Raw genomic sequence first — 14,321 nt, 5'->3', positions numbered from 1 at the left:
TTTTGGTGTCTCTTTTAGTATATAGTAATAGAGGTTGTTATGGTTGATGATTTTGATCTTAAGAGGTTCTTATGGTTGATGGTTTTGATCTTAGACATTGGGTTTGTAATTAATTTGACTTTGAGATTGTGTCATTTCTGGTGTCTCTTTTAGTATATAGCAATAGAGGTTGTTATGGTTGATGATTTTGATCTTAAGAGGTTCTTATGGTTGATGGTTTTGATCTTAGACATTGGGTTTGTAATTAATTTGACTTTGAGATCGTGCCATCTTGGACTTGTTTGACATTTGAGTACTTTATTTGGTAATGTAGTTTTATTTTTACTATTGTGTTTGGTTAATATAATGTTATGCACATGAATATTGATTTATTTTTCCAGCTGGTTACACAGGAATATTATGACAGGAATATATTATGTCATAAAGGAATATTGTTCTTCACAACAACTGTTTTACCCATACCAAACCCGGTTTTTTTTAAGCCCATAATTTATTACCCTCTTACCAAATCCATGGGATTTCTATGCCCAGTAAATATTTCTCCCAAGATTAATACTCAAGTAACTGTTGCAGGCTAATCATTACCCCCTTAGCCATTACACTAATCCAAACGGGTCCTAAATGGTAAGTTTTCTACTTATTTTCTATATCTACCTCTTTATAGGACTACTTTGCTAACCCATGTGCATTATTTACACCTAGTTTTTAATAAAGTGATTTTTTTTTATGGGGCAATAAAAAAAGGACGGAATAAATACGTATTATTTTAAAATGTGATTAGGTAGAAGAAGAACTCGGGTAGTTCGGTTCTGATTCGGGTCCAAGATTGTCTACTTTTACTCTTACCGATTACTCCGTACATCATACATTTCAACAGTGTTAAAATGTTGGGGCTGAGCCCATCATTTTAAGTTGGGCCGTTTGGCAGCTTCAACATTACCAATATACCTTATGTCGATAGTGGACCACGTCGACCACTCCTTTTCCTTTTATCTTTTCTTTTATCTGTGGAAGTATGTCGGCCAGTTTAAAGAAACTTTATTAAAATGACCAACTTAGTGCAAATACGCCGTCTGATTTATTCTCTCAAATAATATTATTCAACCAAGGAGAAAGTGACACGTTAACAATTTAAAGCAACAGTCATAAGACACCTGGCACCACGTCTTTGAAAATATCCAAAATGATATCTCATCCTACTTTATAATTATGTTTTTTGAGGGAATATCTCAAGATTCTCAACCTATAAATCAAATTTCGATTAACTAATAATCTCATAATTTTCAGAAAATCACTCTGATAAATTCTCTTTCTATACAAAAATCTTATACCTTCTATTGCAAGATACGCACACCAAGTGTTCGATCATTTGCTTGAGAGAAAGAAAAAAAGGGAAAAAGATTAAAGTTCCGATCGTAAAAGAATGACAGGGGCGCCGTTATGTGTACAATGTGGGACCAGAGACAACCCTTGCCGGTGCAAGTTTGTGGGTCCTACACTGGGTTTCTTGGCGTTTGTAGTGACGGCGATTGTGGAATGGCCGGTGGGGGCGGTGGTCTACATATGTAATCACTCCAAAGGTCGTAGGATCATGGGTCATCCTCTTACTACTGTTTATCCTAAAGTTGCCAATGCTATTCCCATTTAATTTGTTGTGGCCTTGTGGGAATTGGAGAGTGTCTCCATTCTCAAAGGGTAAATAGCAAATGGCAAATGACAAATGACAAATGACAAATGGCGTAGATTGGATATGATCCCAACTTTCGAGTATTTGGGCCCAATTAAGATTCTATGTTCTTAACCAACTAAGCTAGTTAGTTGGCCGTTTGTTGATTTAATTAGTAAATGTATTTCTTGTTTGTTGTACAGCTTGAACTTGTCGTTGGAAAAAAAAAGTAGCAAGTTTCTAAGTGTGCTTATCCTTTGTTGGATATTTTTATTTGGATTACTCCTAATCGTGTTACACCTATGAATGTTTGACTCTAAAAGCGTGTGAATGTAGTGAAAAGTGACAATGAAATACAACACAACAAGACGAGTTGTACGTAGACGTTTCGTTTTTCCTTTTGAATAGTTCTAAATAATACTCCGTATGTTACATTTTTGTATCGGGTTATTACAAGGTTAATCAACTTGTAAATTTGACTTTGCCAAAAAGAAACTTGTAAATTTGATGGATGACTCGGCTTACTCCGCTTTTATCAATTTGTGATAGGATGAAATCGTGCAACTTTTGCAAAGCTTGAATATGCTAGTCTTAATTGGCAAATAAAGTTTTGTCCTTGGAGGCTAAATCTTGAGTTGGTCAATAACTCAATAGTTTGAGGCTTTGAGCCAATAAGAAGTGCCAAACAAAATTGATCACTTCAGCCTAATAGTGCTGTCATACTGTTGTATGCCCTACTGCCCTAGATCCAAAATTGGGTTAAAATTAGACCTGTCAAAAATCGACCCGACCAGAAAACCGACCAGAAACCGGCCCGAAAATACTGGGTCCTGAGCCCGTAACCCGATTTTATCCGAACCCGAGTAACCCGAAAAGTAATGGGTCAAAACCCGACCGAACCCGTTTTGGATCCGACGATTGAAAATCGTTGTATTTATAGTAATAAATGAGATTATAAGAAAATTTAAGCATAATAAACACGTTGTTTTTACTATTATTGTGTGTAATATGATTTTAATTTGGATTATACGTCATTTTATGGTTGAATTTGACTTAATATAAACTTGTGTAGGAAAATTTGTTAATTTATGCCAATATTTTGTATATTTATCACCTAAATTAATGAAAATATAATGTGCGTTTTAAAATCTCTCAACCCGTTGGGTCGACCCGAACCCGAAAGTTCTGGGTCTTGAACAAGCATTTGTAAACCAGAACCCGAAAGAGACCGACCCGATCTAACCCGAACCCAAAAATAATTTTTTACAACCCGACCCGACCGACCCGTTTGACAGGTCTAGTCAGAATCCATTGTAAAAATAGAGTAATAGACAAATAGTTTAACAAGCCCAATTATACAATTATATAATCTCCTTTAAGCAATCCTGATTATTATTATTTTTTATTTTTGACAGCATTTATTATTATTGTTATTAACGGTTTCAAATCCAAGATGAAGTCATACAATCGGTTGTATCGTCGTGCTCACGGCACAACCAAGTTACTAAGGCTATTTCGTTGCTCATACACCCTCAACGAAAGGCATCTATCTACTTGCGTAAATTATATCACATATCAAATTATCAACCAATAAAAATATTTATGGGTAATAAGATGAGCAACTAACAAGATGAGGTACCACAAGTCCACAACACACTTGATAGGTACCAAACAAAACGACACCCTTTGGTAATCTCTTTGAGGTCTACCCTTAAGTCAACTAGGGTCGTGTGACGAGTAAACCACGCCAATCTCGACAATGACTTATGCTACTTTTATTCAAGGGAGCGTTTTAATTTTAACGGATTGTTGAGCCTGTTTAAATAACAAACAATTATGTAATGGTTGTTTATTTGTCAAAGTGTTAATTTTATTGAGCGCTTGTGATTTTAGTGAGGATATATGATTTGTATTAGTACGGAGTACTCAATTATAGTTCTTCCTTCATTATGTCCAAAATTAATATTTTAAATTTACGTACAAATGGTGAAAGTGTTACCATATTAGCATGGGCATAGCCGGGGGGTTGGGACTTGGGATAGGCCATACCCCCAACTGTGAATAATTACTAAATATTGCAGTATTTTTTTTTGTGTTAGCATCTGGTTCACCCTTAGGGCTAATCCGAATTCGGGGCGAGTTTCGGGTGGATAGGTTCCGGTCCCCTCTCAATTGTTATTGCGGGGATCGAACATGGGTCCTCCCTCCTACCAAGTTCAGCCCCAATCACCACAAAACCAAGGGACAATTAGTAAATATTGCAGTAATTAACACAAAACATACGAAATACGGAGTATGTTGCTGAAATGGTAAATGTCTCCTTCTGGACAATTTCTTCTGTCATTTATTGTTGTTATACTTTTAAAAAAAAAATGTTCTACTCAATTCTTTGCTTGGCCAACTTTAACAACTTATTGTAAAGGTAAAAAACAAGATAAAGAGTATATTTTGAGAAGGAGATATGTTTTTTTATTCTCGAAGGGATTTGAAAATACATTTCGTGGAACACATTTCGGCCCCCCATTAAAACTTTCTAGCTATTCTCCTGCGCAATTGCGTTTTAGTTATTCTAGTTACAATGGCATTACAAATTACAAATGTAGCTTCAAAAGTACGAGTACTGTTTATATAGAGGCGACAAGTACAAAATCTATAAAGACAACCAATGACTTTGTATATATATATGACTACTGAATTTTGCATTAATAAAAATATAATTATAACATTACCAAAAGTTTACCAAAGCTACATTGGGCCTTAGTAGCTATTACATAAAGGTTACTTAAAACATAAGTAAGAAATAATTGCTTCTCCTTCTAGAAGGCCTTGGTTGCTGAAAGCCCGTGAGATATAATTGTTATGGAGTAGTAAATAAGGAAAATTATAGGAACACCTTCAGTAATTTAAGTGTATGGTCTAGAAATATAAAGTAAGAAGCGTGAGTTCGTAGACTAAAACTCAGTCAGTCAAACAACAACCAGTATAAAGTATAAACCCCCCCCCCCCCCCCCCCCCCCCCTATACTCACGCCACTCTTAGTCCAATTCTATGCCTCTTATTTCTCTTCTTTCACCTTATATAAACTCAAATAACAACTACCACATTTCTAAAAAATCTTCCAAAATAATAAAATTATACCATCTTCATCAAAAAATATAATTTCCCAACCATGGCAAGGCCTCTTCCAACCCTTCCAATCCACATAATTCCCACTACATACATAGTTTTCGCGGTTATGATAATCGTTTGCATATTTTCTCTTGTAACCTTTTTATGTGCATCTCACAATAAGGAGGAAAAAGAGGAGGCTTTCTCTAGGAAAAAGCTTAGTATTAGTAGGAAAAACTTGCTTGAAAGCTTGTCAAAGGCTAATAGTATAAGCAGTAAGGCTTTGTTGAAGATTGTTTCGTGGCGAAAACAAGTTCAACATGGAGATGATGATGAAAAGAATGATTACTATGGTGGTTTCAATCAGATAAATAATAATAATAATAATAATCATGATGATTATGTTGTTGTTAATGATTATGGTTTTCAAAGGGAGGATGCAGTTTGGAAGAAAACCATTATTAAGGGGGAGAAATGTAAACCATTTGATTTTTCTGGCAAGATTGAGTACGATTCTGAGGGTAATCTTTTGCCTGATAATTCTGTTTTTCATGATAATAACAACACAATTAACTCCAATAAAGAGGTGGTTGTCTCTTAATTACTCAATTTTGAGTGACTATTACATAGTGGTGATGATTTTAGTTGTACCACCCGGTTCACCTTTAGAGCGAGTTCTGAGTTTATAGGTTTCCGTTCCCTCCCAATTGTTGTTGATGGGGATCGAACATGAGTCCTTCCTACCAAGTTCAGCCTCAATCACCACTGAACCAACAGGCAATTGGTGGTGATGATTTTAACTGTGTTAGTTATTTTTCATGTTTTTTGTGGGTGTGGTAGTGGTACATGTTAGTATGTTACACGTATGCCCTGACCTTGCCCACCTACCTATTGTACATAGCCGATAAACCATGTCATCTCCCCACTCGATCTTAGACTCTAGTCCGTCTAATAGTTAGAAAACTATGTGTACTTTTCTTTTTTCTTTTTTCTTTTGATACAATGGTGAGTGCATGAAGATTTTATGTTAAGAGAGGTTTTACATATCTCAATTATGGTTGTGTTTATTGTAACGATAATTTTTGTGTAAGACCGTATTACCGGAAAAACCACTTTAATTGCTTAACTAATTGAGTCAATTGCTTAACTAATTGAGCCAATTGCTTAACAAATTAGTTTTAGTGCTTAACTAACTAGTTCTATTGTTTAACTAGTTAGTTATAGTGCTGAACTAATTAGTTCCAGTACTTAACTAATTGATTTCATTGCTTAACTTATATGACACAAATGTAGTTTTTTTTGTAAGATCGCCTTATATAAAAGTTTGTATTATTGTAATTTTGTTTGTGGATTTTGTACATATACGGAGTAGAATTTTCGACAAAAATAATAAAACAAGATTATATTGTTTTCTTAGCTAGTCAATTGTGCACCATATATCAATAGTTGGAATTTAGTGTACATTAGTACAAGGTTACTTTTTGCATTTGACCATTCAAAGCCTTTCTTTCACTTAGAAAAAATCTCCACTTACTTCATACTCTCCCGCATATTTTTAGGAGTCACAATTTTATCTTTGATAACTTTTATACATACTATTACTCTTTAATTGTTTATTATTTTTAACTTTTTATGAGTCCACCTAAATCGTAAATAATTTTATTTTTGTTAACTTTTACAAGCACTTGTTTTTTTTTATATTCTTTATTGTCAACTATCCACTTGCACCCCACTTGAATCATTATTATAATCAAAATCAACTATTTCCTCCGTCTCCTTTTGTTCTTTACGTTTTTCTTTTTGGGTGTCCCAAAATGTTCTTTAATTTCTTTTTATATTATCATATAAATACTTTAGTGTTCTATCAAAATTTGAGTCAAATGATTATTTTAATCAATTAAATTCAATGGGTCATTTAATCTCTCACACTTTTTCATTGGGATATTAAATTTTTTTCATTTTCACAATATCAGAATTTTGATAAAAGTGAAAACATTATAACTAAACGTAATTTTCCTTGTTTAAATACAAAAATAGAAGAATCTCAATGCATATTATTTAGTCGTTAAAGCACAAGAAAAATACCAAGCGTAAAGAATAAAAAGAGATGGAGTAAGTATGTTTCATTAATACTTGTGCCGGTCAACACGTGACTTCTAAAAAACGGAGGGAGTAGACGCATATAGTAGTTGTCATTTGTTATCCACTGTTAAGAGAATTTTCAAATGTTGGGCACTTTAATAAATTAGTTAAGAGTGTGTTATATCCAACTTATTTCGACTTCTTCTAAACAAAATAAGTTTCGACAAAATCATTCGAATAGAATAAAGCTAGCCTAAAAGGCTAAAACCTCACACTTCCTTCCACGAGTGCTTTGTGCTACTTAACTAAACGTTTGAACTGATAATTTGTATTTTTGGGTGCGTTCTATATATATTCACATGTTTTTCACTTATATGAACTCATTTGAACTTATCTAACCTTATCAAAACTTATTAAAACTTATTTTAGTAATTATACGTCGATAATTCTTATGTATGAGTTTATCTGAACTTATTAATCATAAAGTTAGTGAAAAAGCCGAAAAATAGTGTCTTAATTAGTGTTAACAATATACTTCCTCCGGGTTTTTTTACTTGCAAAAACTGTAAGCGAGTGCTAGGTGTGTGCGCGCATTAATAAACCATACAATTAGCTAAGCTAAAATAATGATTCATGTGGACAAAAAAAAAGAAAAAACAGCCTTTGTGGTTTATAAATTATAAGCATGATTCTCAAAGAGAATATTATTTCACTTGGAGCCAATAGAATTAGGACAAAGACCAATCTCTATTCTAAAATCTGAAGTGAAAAATGAGTAACATTAATAGGAGTTAACTGAACCAACTGAGGTTGGCATGAGTAATTAAGGGTCACTTGGTCCTTAATTAAGGTCTCGAGTTCGAGCCTTGGATAGTTGGATATGAAAAAAATCTCAATTGGAAGGGATGTTGCCATCGAAATACTCATACAAACTCCCATAAAAATTAAACCACTCGCGAAAGGCGGTGAAAACTTCTCATAGTAGAACCAAAAAAATAAATTAATACTCCGTAGGAGTTACTGAGTTAGTGGTGAATTAATAATAACAGGCCCAATGCCTACTAATTAATTAAGTTAAATGGCCCAAATAAGAAGTCGATAACCATAAAATAAGTAACTCATTTACAACTTTGTTTATTAAAGCCCAAAAAGAGAAAATAAGTACTCCGTAAGTCATTTACAACTTCGATTAAAATAAAATATATATATATATATATATATATATATATATATATATATATATTGTTTTGGTAAAATAGAAATTTTATTACCAAGATGAAATAAAACAAGTAATAACCAAACAACGAAACAACTCCCACAATGAAGGTGCACAAACCGCAACCTTGAAACAACAACCCAAAAACAAAACAACAAAGAACAACAACAAACCAACAGCAACAGCAACAGCAAAACGAACGCTGCACCCAGAACGAGGAGCTGGAACAGACCACCAGTAACCAAAGGCACCAGACCTGAACCGCAGCATACCCCTGTACCTGACCAGCACCTGCCAACCTAACCAGACCAGCAAAGCAGCCTGCACCAGATAGTCCAACAGCCTACCAAGGACAGCAGGGCATAACTACAGCTAGCAGAGAACCCTCACCAACAACCAAAGCATATAAAGATCAAGACTCACAACAACACAAAACAAAGCACAACCAGACTACAGCAACAGCACAAACAGCAACGCAACACAGAAGGCAACAGGGAAACCAGGATGAATGTTAAGATATGTTAAGATATTAGATATTATTCTGTGAATATTCTGTAGAGTCCTAACTATGGTAAGTTACCTAATGTGTACCTAGGGTTTAGGTAACTGAGTTGTACTATATATACGTGTGTTATTAATGAGAATGATACGAGATTACACAATATTTGACATGGTATCAAGAGCTTAGGGAGATCCTAAGGACCTTTTACAAAAATCATTCCCTGCCGGTGGGTTAGAAAATACAACCCACCGGCGGGATTCGAAGAGTTCCGCTGTGAATATGGTTGAAGAAAGTAGGAGTATTGTGGGGTTGGTACGTGAATTAATAATTCACATCAACATTGATGTTAATTATTTTTTTTGATATTTTAGAGTATGGGTTAGTGCATGAAGACTTTCGCTGATCTGATTTGAGTGTGGATCTGAGTTTGGTTTTGCTTCGAAAAACCAATGAAGATTTGAGAGCTTGATTTTGCTCCGAAAAACCAATGACGGATTGAGCATGATTTTGCTCAAGAGAAGCCGGAAGGCGTTCCCGTTATATTGAGATAATTGGTGAGTTCGAAAAGAAGGGCGTTCTCATCAAGAGAAAAAAAACCCTAGATTTTTTTTCCGCAATTTGAGCAATTTGAGCCTAGGTTAAAAACCCTAGATTTTTTTTCCGCAAGAAATTTGAGAGAGTGTAGCCGAGTATTGAGAACAGCGACTTTCTTCGCTTGTTGAGTATTGAGATCAGGAGTTAACAATTCCTTAAGTATCACCATGAGTTCCGATGAGGAGGCACCACCAAAGGTCATCGCCGCCGCCGTCGACCTAGACTACTATCTCGGGTCAGGCGACGGCCCCGGTATTGTTATCACCCCTGTGAAACTAAGAGGAGCATCGAACTACGATGAATGGGCCAAAGCCGTTCGTCGCTCGATGATTTCAAAATTCAAATTTGGATTTCTTGACGGTTCTGTGAAGGAACCCATTATGGACGAGACGAAGATGAAACATTGGATTGCGGTCAATTCGATGGTGGTGTCTTGGATCACAAACACCATTGACGAGAGTTTGCGTTCGAATCTGGAGGACTTTGATATTGCTCACGAGTTGTGGAGTCATTTGAGGACGCGGTACTGCGTCGTGTCGGGCACCAGGGTCTGCCATATTAAGATGGCTCTGAGTGGTTGCAAGCAGGGCACGTCTGAGGGCGTCATGGAGTACTATGGCCGCTTGTCGAAGGTATGGAAGGAGTACGTACAGTATGCACGAGTTCCCAGGTGTGTATGTGCGGGTTGTACGTGTAATATAGCGAAGCAGGTGGGGGACATTCACGATGAAGATCGTCTGCACTATTTCCTAATTGGCCTGGATGATCACTATGAAGCCATTCGTGCACAACTGTTAGCACGATCGCCGTTGCCAGGACTCGACGAGGCGTACCAGACGGTTATGAATACCGAGACCATGCGCGCCAAGGCTGCGAGAGGTCCGGAGAGTGTCATGGCGTTCAAGGTCGAGACTAAGGCTCGGTCGAGGTCGGGAGATGTCAGTGGCAGATTTTGTGGTCATTGCAATCGTGAGGGTCATGAGGAAGAAACTTGTTATCAGCTGATTGGATTTCCTGAATGGTGGGATGAGAAGAAACGAGGTGGACGAGGGCCTGGTCGAGGAGGCAAGACGTCGATTAGAGGAGGCAGAGTAGCTCGTGGGGCAGCGTCGTCGACCAGTGGTGTCGCTCGTGCCAATGCCGCGAGCAATGCCACAGGAGGGGCGACAACCACTGTGACGAGTGGAGACGGATCGCAGGGTGCAGTGACGACAACCAATCATGAGCTTGTTGGGGTGACGAAGGAGCAAGTCCAGCAAATAGTTGACATCTTGTCACGACCTTCAAACAAGTTGCAAGGTAATCTTGATTTACGATGGATTGTTGACAGTGGGGCATCACGTCATGTGACGGGTGATATTTCAATCCTGAGAAATATCAAGACATCAAGAAATCAACAGGTTGTGTTGCCGGACGGTCAACCTGCAAATTCAAACCAATATGGTTCGGTGGTCTTGGAGGATGGTTTCGTGCTTGATAATGTTCTATTTGTGCCTAAATTGAACTGCAATTTAATTTCTGTAACTCAATTAAGTGACGAATTACATTGTGCTGCTCAATTTACTAACAAAATGTGTGTTCTTCAGGACCGCTCGACGAGGATGGTGATTGGCGTAGGTGATCGACAGGAAGGACTATATTTTTTCCGTGGGGCTCCAAAGGTTCGTGTGCTAGCAGTGGAGTGCGTGGTCGATGATATATGCGTTTTATATAGAATTTTTGCCCCCGTCCCTTAGTACTTTTATGTATCAAACGTGCTCTTAGGAGCCGTTTCTAGTACTAATGTGTGTTATTGAGTGTGCCTTGAGTTTCAGGTTTGATTATGAGAAATTGGTCGTTTTAGACCCGTTTCATTGTTGATCAAGGCCACTATATGAGTCCGAGAAGTTCGGGACCTCCATCGTCGACTTTCGGGAGCCTGAGATGCTTATGGTTGAGCCCTGGGAGTTAGACTTGGTGACACGGGCGAGATACATTGAAGATTGCAAATCGCCCTGGAAGCTGAGGGCGAAATGCAACCATCGGGCGGAAGTATAAGCAAGCCAAGTTCATCAACGCGCGCCCGATCGGGCGCAGCTCGCCCGATCCGGATCGGGCGGTCAATCTGGAGGTCTTGTGGAGATTTCGCAACCCGCCCGATCGGGCGGATTTTGGCCCGATCGGGCCGACTATCGAGTGATTAGCCCGATCGGGCGAAGCGTCGCCCGATCGGGCGACGCCAACCTCCAGCAGTTTTTCGCGTTTTTAATTCCGTTTTTAAGCCTTATTTTGGCAAAAACTATATAAGCAAACTTGTTTTATTTTTGACGAACATCTTATTTTTCCAGCACAAAACCCTTAGTTTATTTTTCTAAGTTTTATTTTTCTCTCTACATCAATTCAAACACTTAGTTTATTTTCAATCAAAGAAAAATCGAAGCTTTCATTTGCCATTGTCCTTCAATTAGGTATTATTCCTTATTTCAATTCTTTGTTTAAGCTTTAATTATGTTTTCAATCATGCCAGTTGCTTTGCTTATTGTTAATATGTGTGAGTAGTTGATTTTCTAGGGTTTTGGGAATCCATGAACGAATGTGAAAGGATGATTAATTGTTGTTGATTGTTGGTTTAGCTGTTAATTCCTATTGATTGCCCTTATTTACTTTGCAATTAGATTTGCGCAGGTTTGATTGTATTAGTTTCGCAATATCAAATTAAGATTCGAGAGATGCAATTTGATGTTTAGGCTTGTTTCAATAGGTAGAATTGGGATTAATACGTAGCGAGAGCCCGTTAATTCTAAGTCTATGATTAGTATCGATTCGAGAGAGCATGCTGGTCTAATTAACTGTTATATTGATTGTTATCGATTGTTGTCGTCTTGGAATGTTGTTCATCGGTGAACCTATGCCCTAGACCTTTTAATATCTGATTTCTTCCTATTTTATTATCGTCCTAGTTATATTATACAAATCAATCCATATTCTTGTTACCAGTAGTCTAGATTAATAATTTAATAGTAGAAAGAACATTGTTTCCCTGTGGATACGATCCCTGCTTCCCTTGCTATATTTTTAGTTGGTGAACGTTAGGTTTATCTTTGATAGGAGTGCGATTTAGCCTGTCAAATTTTGGCGCCGTTGCCGGGGAAACGGTTTTATTTTCTGTTGTTGATTGATTATCCTAGACTATTGTTTGTTACTACTCAAGGAACTCGCGTTCCTTGAGACCGGATCTCACATTGTTTTGTAGTCTTTGTCTATGCCAAGGACCGTAGGTACTAGTAATCTGACTCCATTCGATCCTGAGCCCGAAAGAACCTTTCGTAGACGAAGAACTTTCATTGCACAGTGTGGGAATTACTCTGATTCTGATCATAATATTGGCGATCTTTTTCCTTCAGATACAGATTCAGTTTCAGAGATAGAGATGGGTGACGAAAATCTGATACCGCCACCTACCCCAAGGCTTACGGACTATTCTAAGCCAAGTCTGTCCGTACTACCAAAGGCGATCATGCCTTCTATTGCAGCTGAGACCTTCAAGATTGAGCCCGCATTGATTAACATGATCGAGAGACGCCAGTACGGTGGGGAACCAGGTGAAGATCCGAATCTTCACATTCAGTCCTTTATCCAATATTGCTCCACCATCAAGCAAAAGGGATTGACTCCGGAGCAGACTATGGAGATACTTTTCCCGTTCTCTTTGAGTGGGAAAGCTAAACTGTGGATTAATGGGTTGAATCGGGCGGCTTTGAAAATCAATAATTGGGAATCCTTGGCTCTTGCTTTTTATGTTAAATATTTTCCACCTGAGAAAACGGCTCGTCTGAGGGGTCAGATATTAGGTATCTCACAACAAGCGGATGAGAGTTTGTTCGAGGTTTGGGAGAGATTCAAGGATTTGCAAAGAGAATGCCCGCACCATGGTTTGGAAGATTGGTTCTTGATTCAGCAGTTTTATAATGGTCTGGGCAATGAGTCTAGATGTTTGTTGGATTCAGCTGCCAGTGGGAGGTTCATGCAACTTGAGGTGCCTAGAGCTATGGAGGTGATTGAGGAGATAGCCATTCACAATGCCCAGTATGGAAATCCTAGAGGTCTATCTAAGAGGGGTGGTAAGCATGATTTAAATTCTATTGAACAATTAACTGCCCAATTGACTGCTTTACATTATAAATTCGATAATATGCAAGCGGCCAATGCTCAATCTGCCCAACCTGTTAGTGTAGCTGCTATGAGTGCCCAACCTACTACTATTTGTGAAAGTTGTGGAATGTCTGGTCATTATGCACAGGAATGTAGAAGCTCTATTGAACAATGTAATGCTTTTCAATCCTACAAACAAAACAACCCATTCTCCAACTCTTACAATGAGGGCTACAAAAATAACCCTCTGCTTTCCTACAGAAGCAACAACATCCAAAACCCTCACCAAGTTCAACATCCACCACCACAACCATATCAACCCCCACACCAACAATCTTACCAACCCCGAAACAACTACAACCAACAGTCTAGTGGGCCACCTGGGTTCTCTAGACAACACACATCACCCCCACAACCACAACCTCAAGCCACACAGCCTGACCCTATGCTAGTAGAGATGAGAAACATGATGCTACAAATGCAAAAATCTCTAAGTGAAAAGGATGCAAAAATCGATGCTCTTACTGCTCATAACAAGATCATTGATACACAGCTGGCACAGATGGCTACTACTATTGCAGGGAGGCCACCAGGCCAACTTCCTTCACAGCCCGAAAATAGGGAGTCTGCTAATGCAATTACATTGAGGAGTGGTAGGGATTATGATGGTCCTTCTATGCCGGTTGAGGTTGATTCCGGGGTGTCTGCTAGTGATCTGGTCAGTGAGGAAATCCCGAAGATAGTTATGGGTGAAAAGGAACCAGCTGAAAAGATAGTCAATGAAAATGAGGCTACAACTGCGGTTAAGAAGGGAGCGGATATACAAGTACCACCTATTGCACTCCCCTTCCCAAACCGACAACTCAAGAATAAGCTAGACAAGCAGTTTGGCAGATTCTTGGAAGTGGTCAAAAATTTGCAGGTAACGGTTCCTTTTACTGAGTTAATTTTACAAGTTCCTGCTTATGCTAAATTCATGAAGGATATTTTGACCAGAAAACGTGCCTTTTGTGAGGTAGAGA

General features: G+C 38.0%; 1 protein-coding gene and 1 non-coding gene across 2 annotated transcripts; one reads left to right on the top strand and one right to left on the bottom strand.

Annotated features, from left to right (window-relative positions):
* The first annotated feature begins 1,222 nt into the window (after positions 1 to 1,222).
* Positions 1,223 to 2,062, top strand: LOC110804390 (uncharacterized). The gene has a single exon (XM_022009987.2). It carries the CDS (start codon positions 1,424 to 1,426, stop codon positions 1,646 to 1,648), a length of 225 nt encoding a protein of 74 aa, XP_021865679.1. The 5' UTR covers positions 1,223 to 1,423; the 3' UTR covers positions 1,649 to 2,062.
* A 10,914-nt stretch (positions 2,063 to 12,976) lies between these two features.
* On the bottom strand, positions 12,977 to 13,083 carry LOC130466465 (small nucleolar RNA R71). The gene has a single exon (XR_008926690.1). It is a non-coding gene; the product is annotated as a small nucleolar RNA R71 (small nucleolar RNA).
* Between the last annotated feature and the right edge of the window lie 1,238 nt (positions 13,084 to 14,321).

This window comes from Spinacia oleracea, chromosome 1 (genome assembly GCF_020520425.1).
Source record: "Spinacia oleracea cultivar Varoflay chromosome 1, BTI_SOV_V1, whole genome shotgun sequence".
NCBI lineage: Eukaryota > Viridiplantae > Streptophyta > Magnoliopsida > Caryophyllales > Amaranthaceae > Spinacia > Spinacia oleracea.
This window is presented reverse-complemented; position numbering and strand designations above follow the sequence as displayed.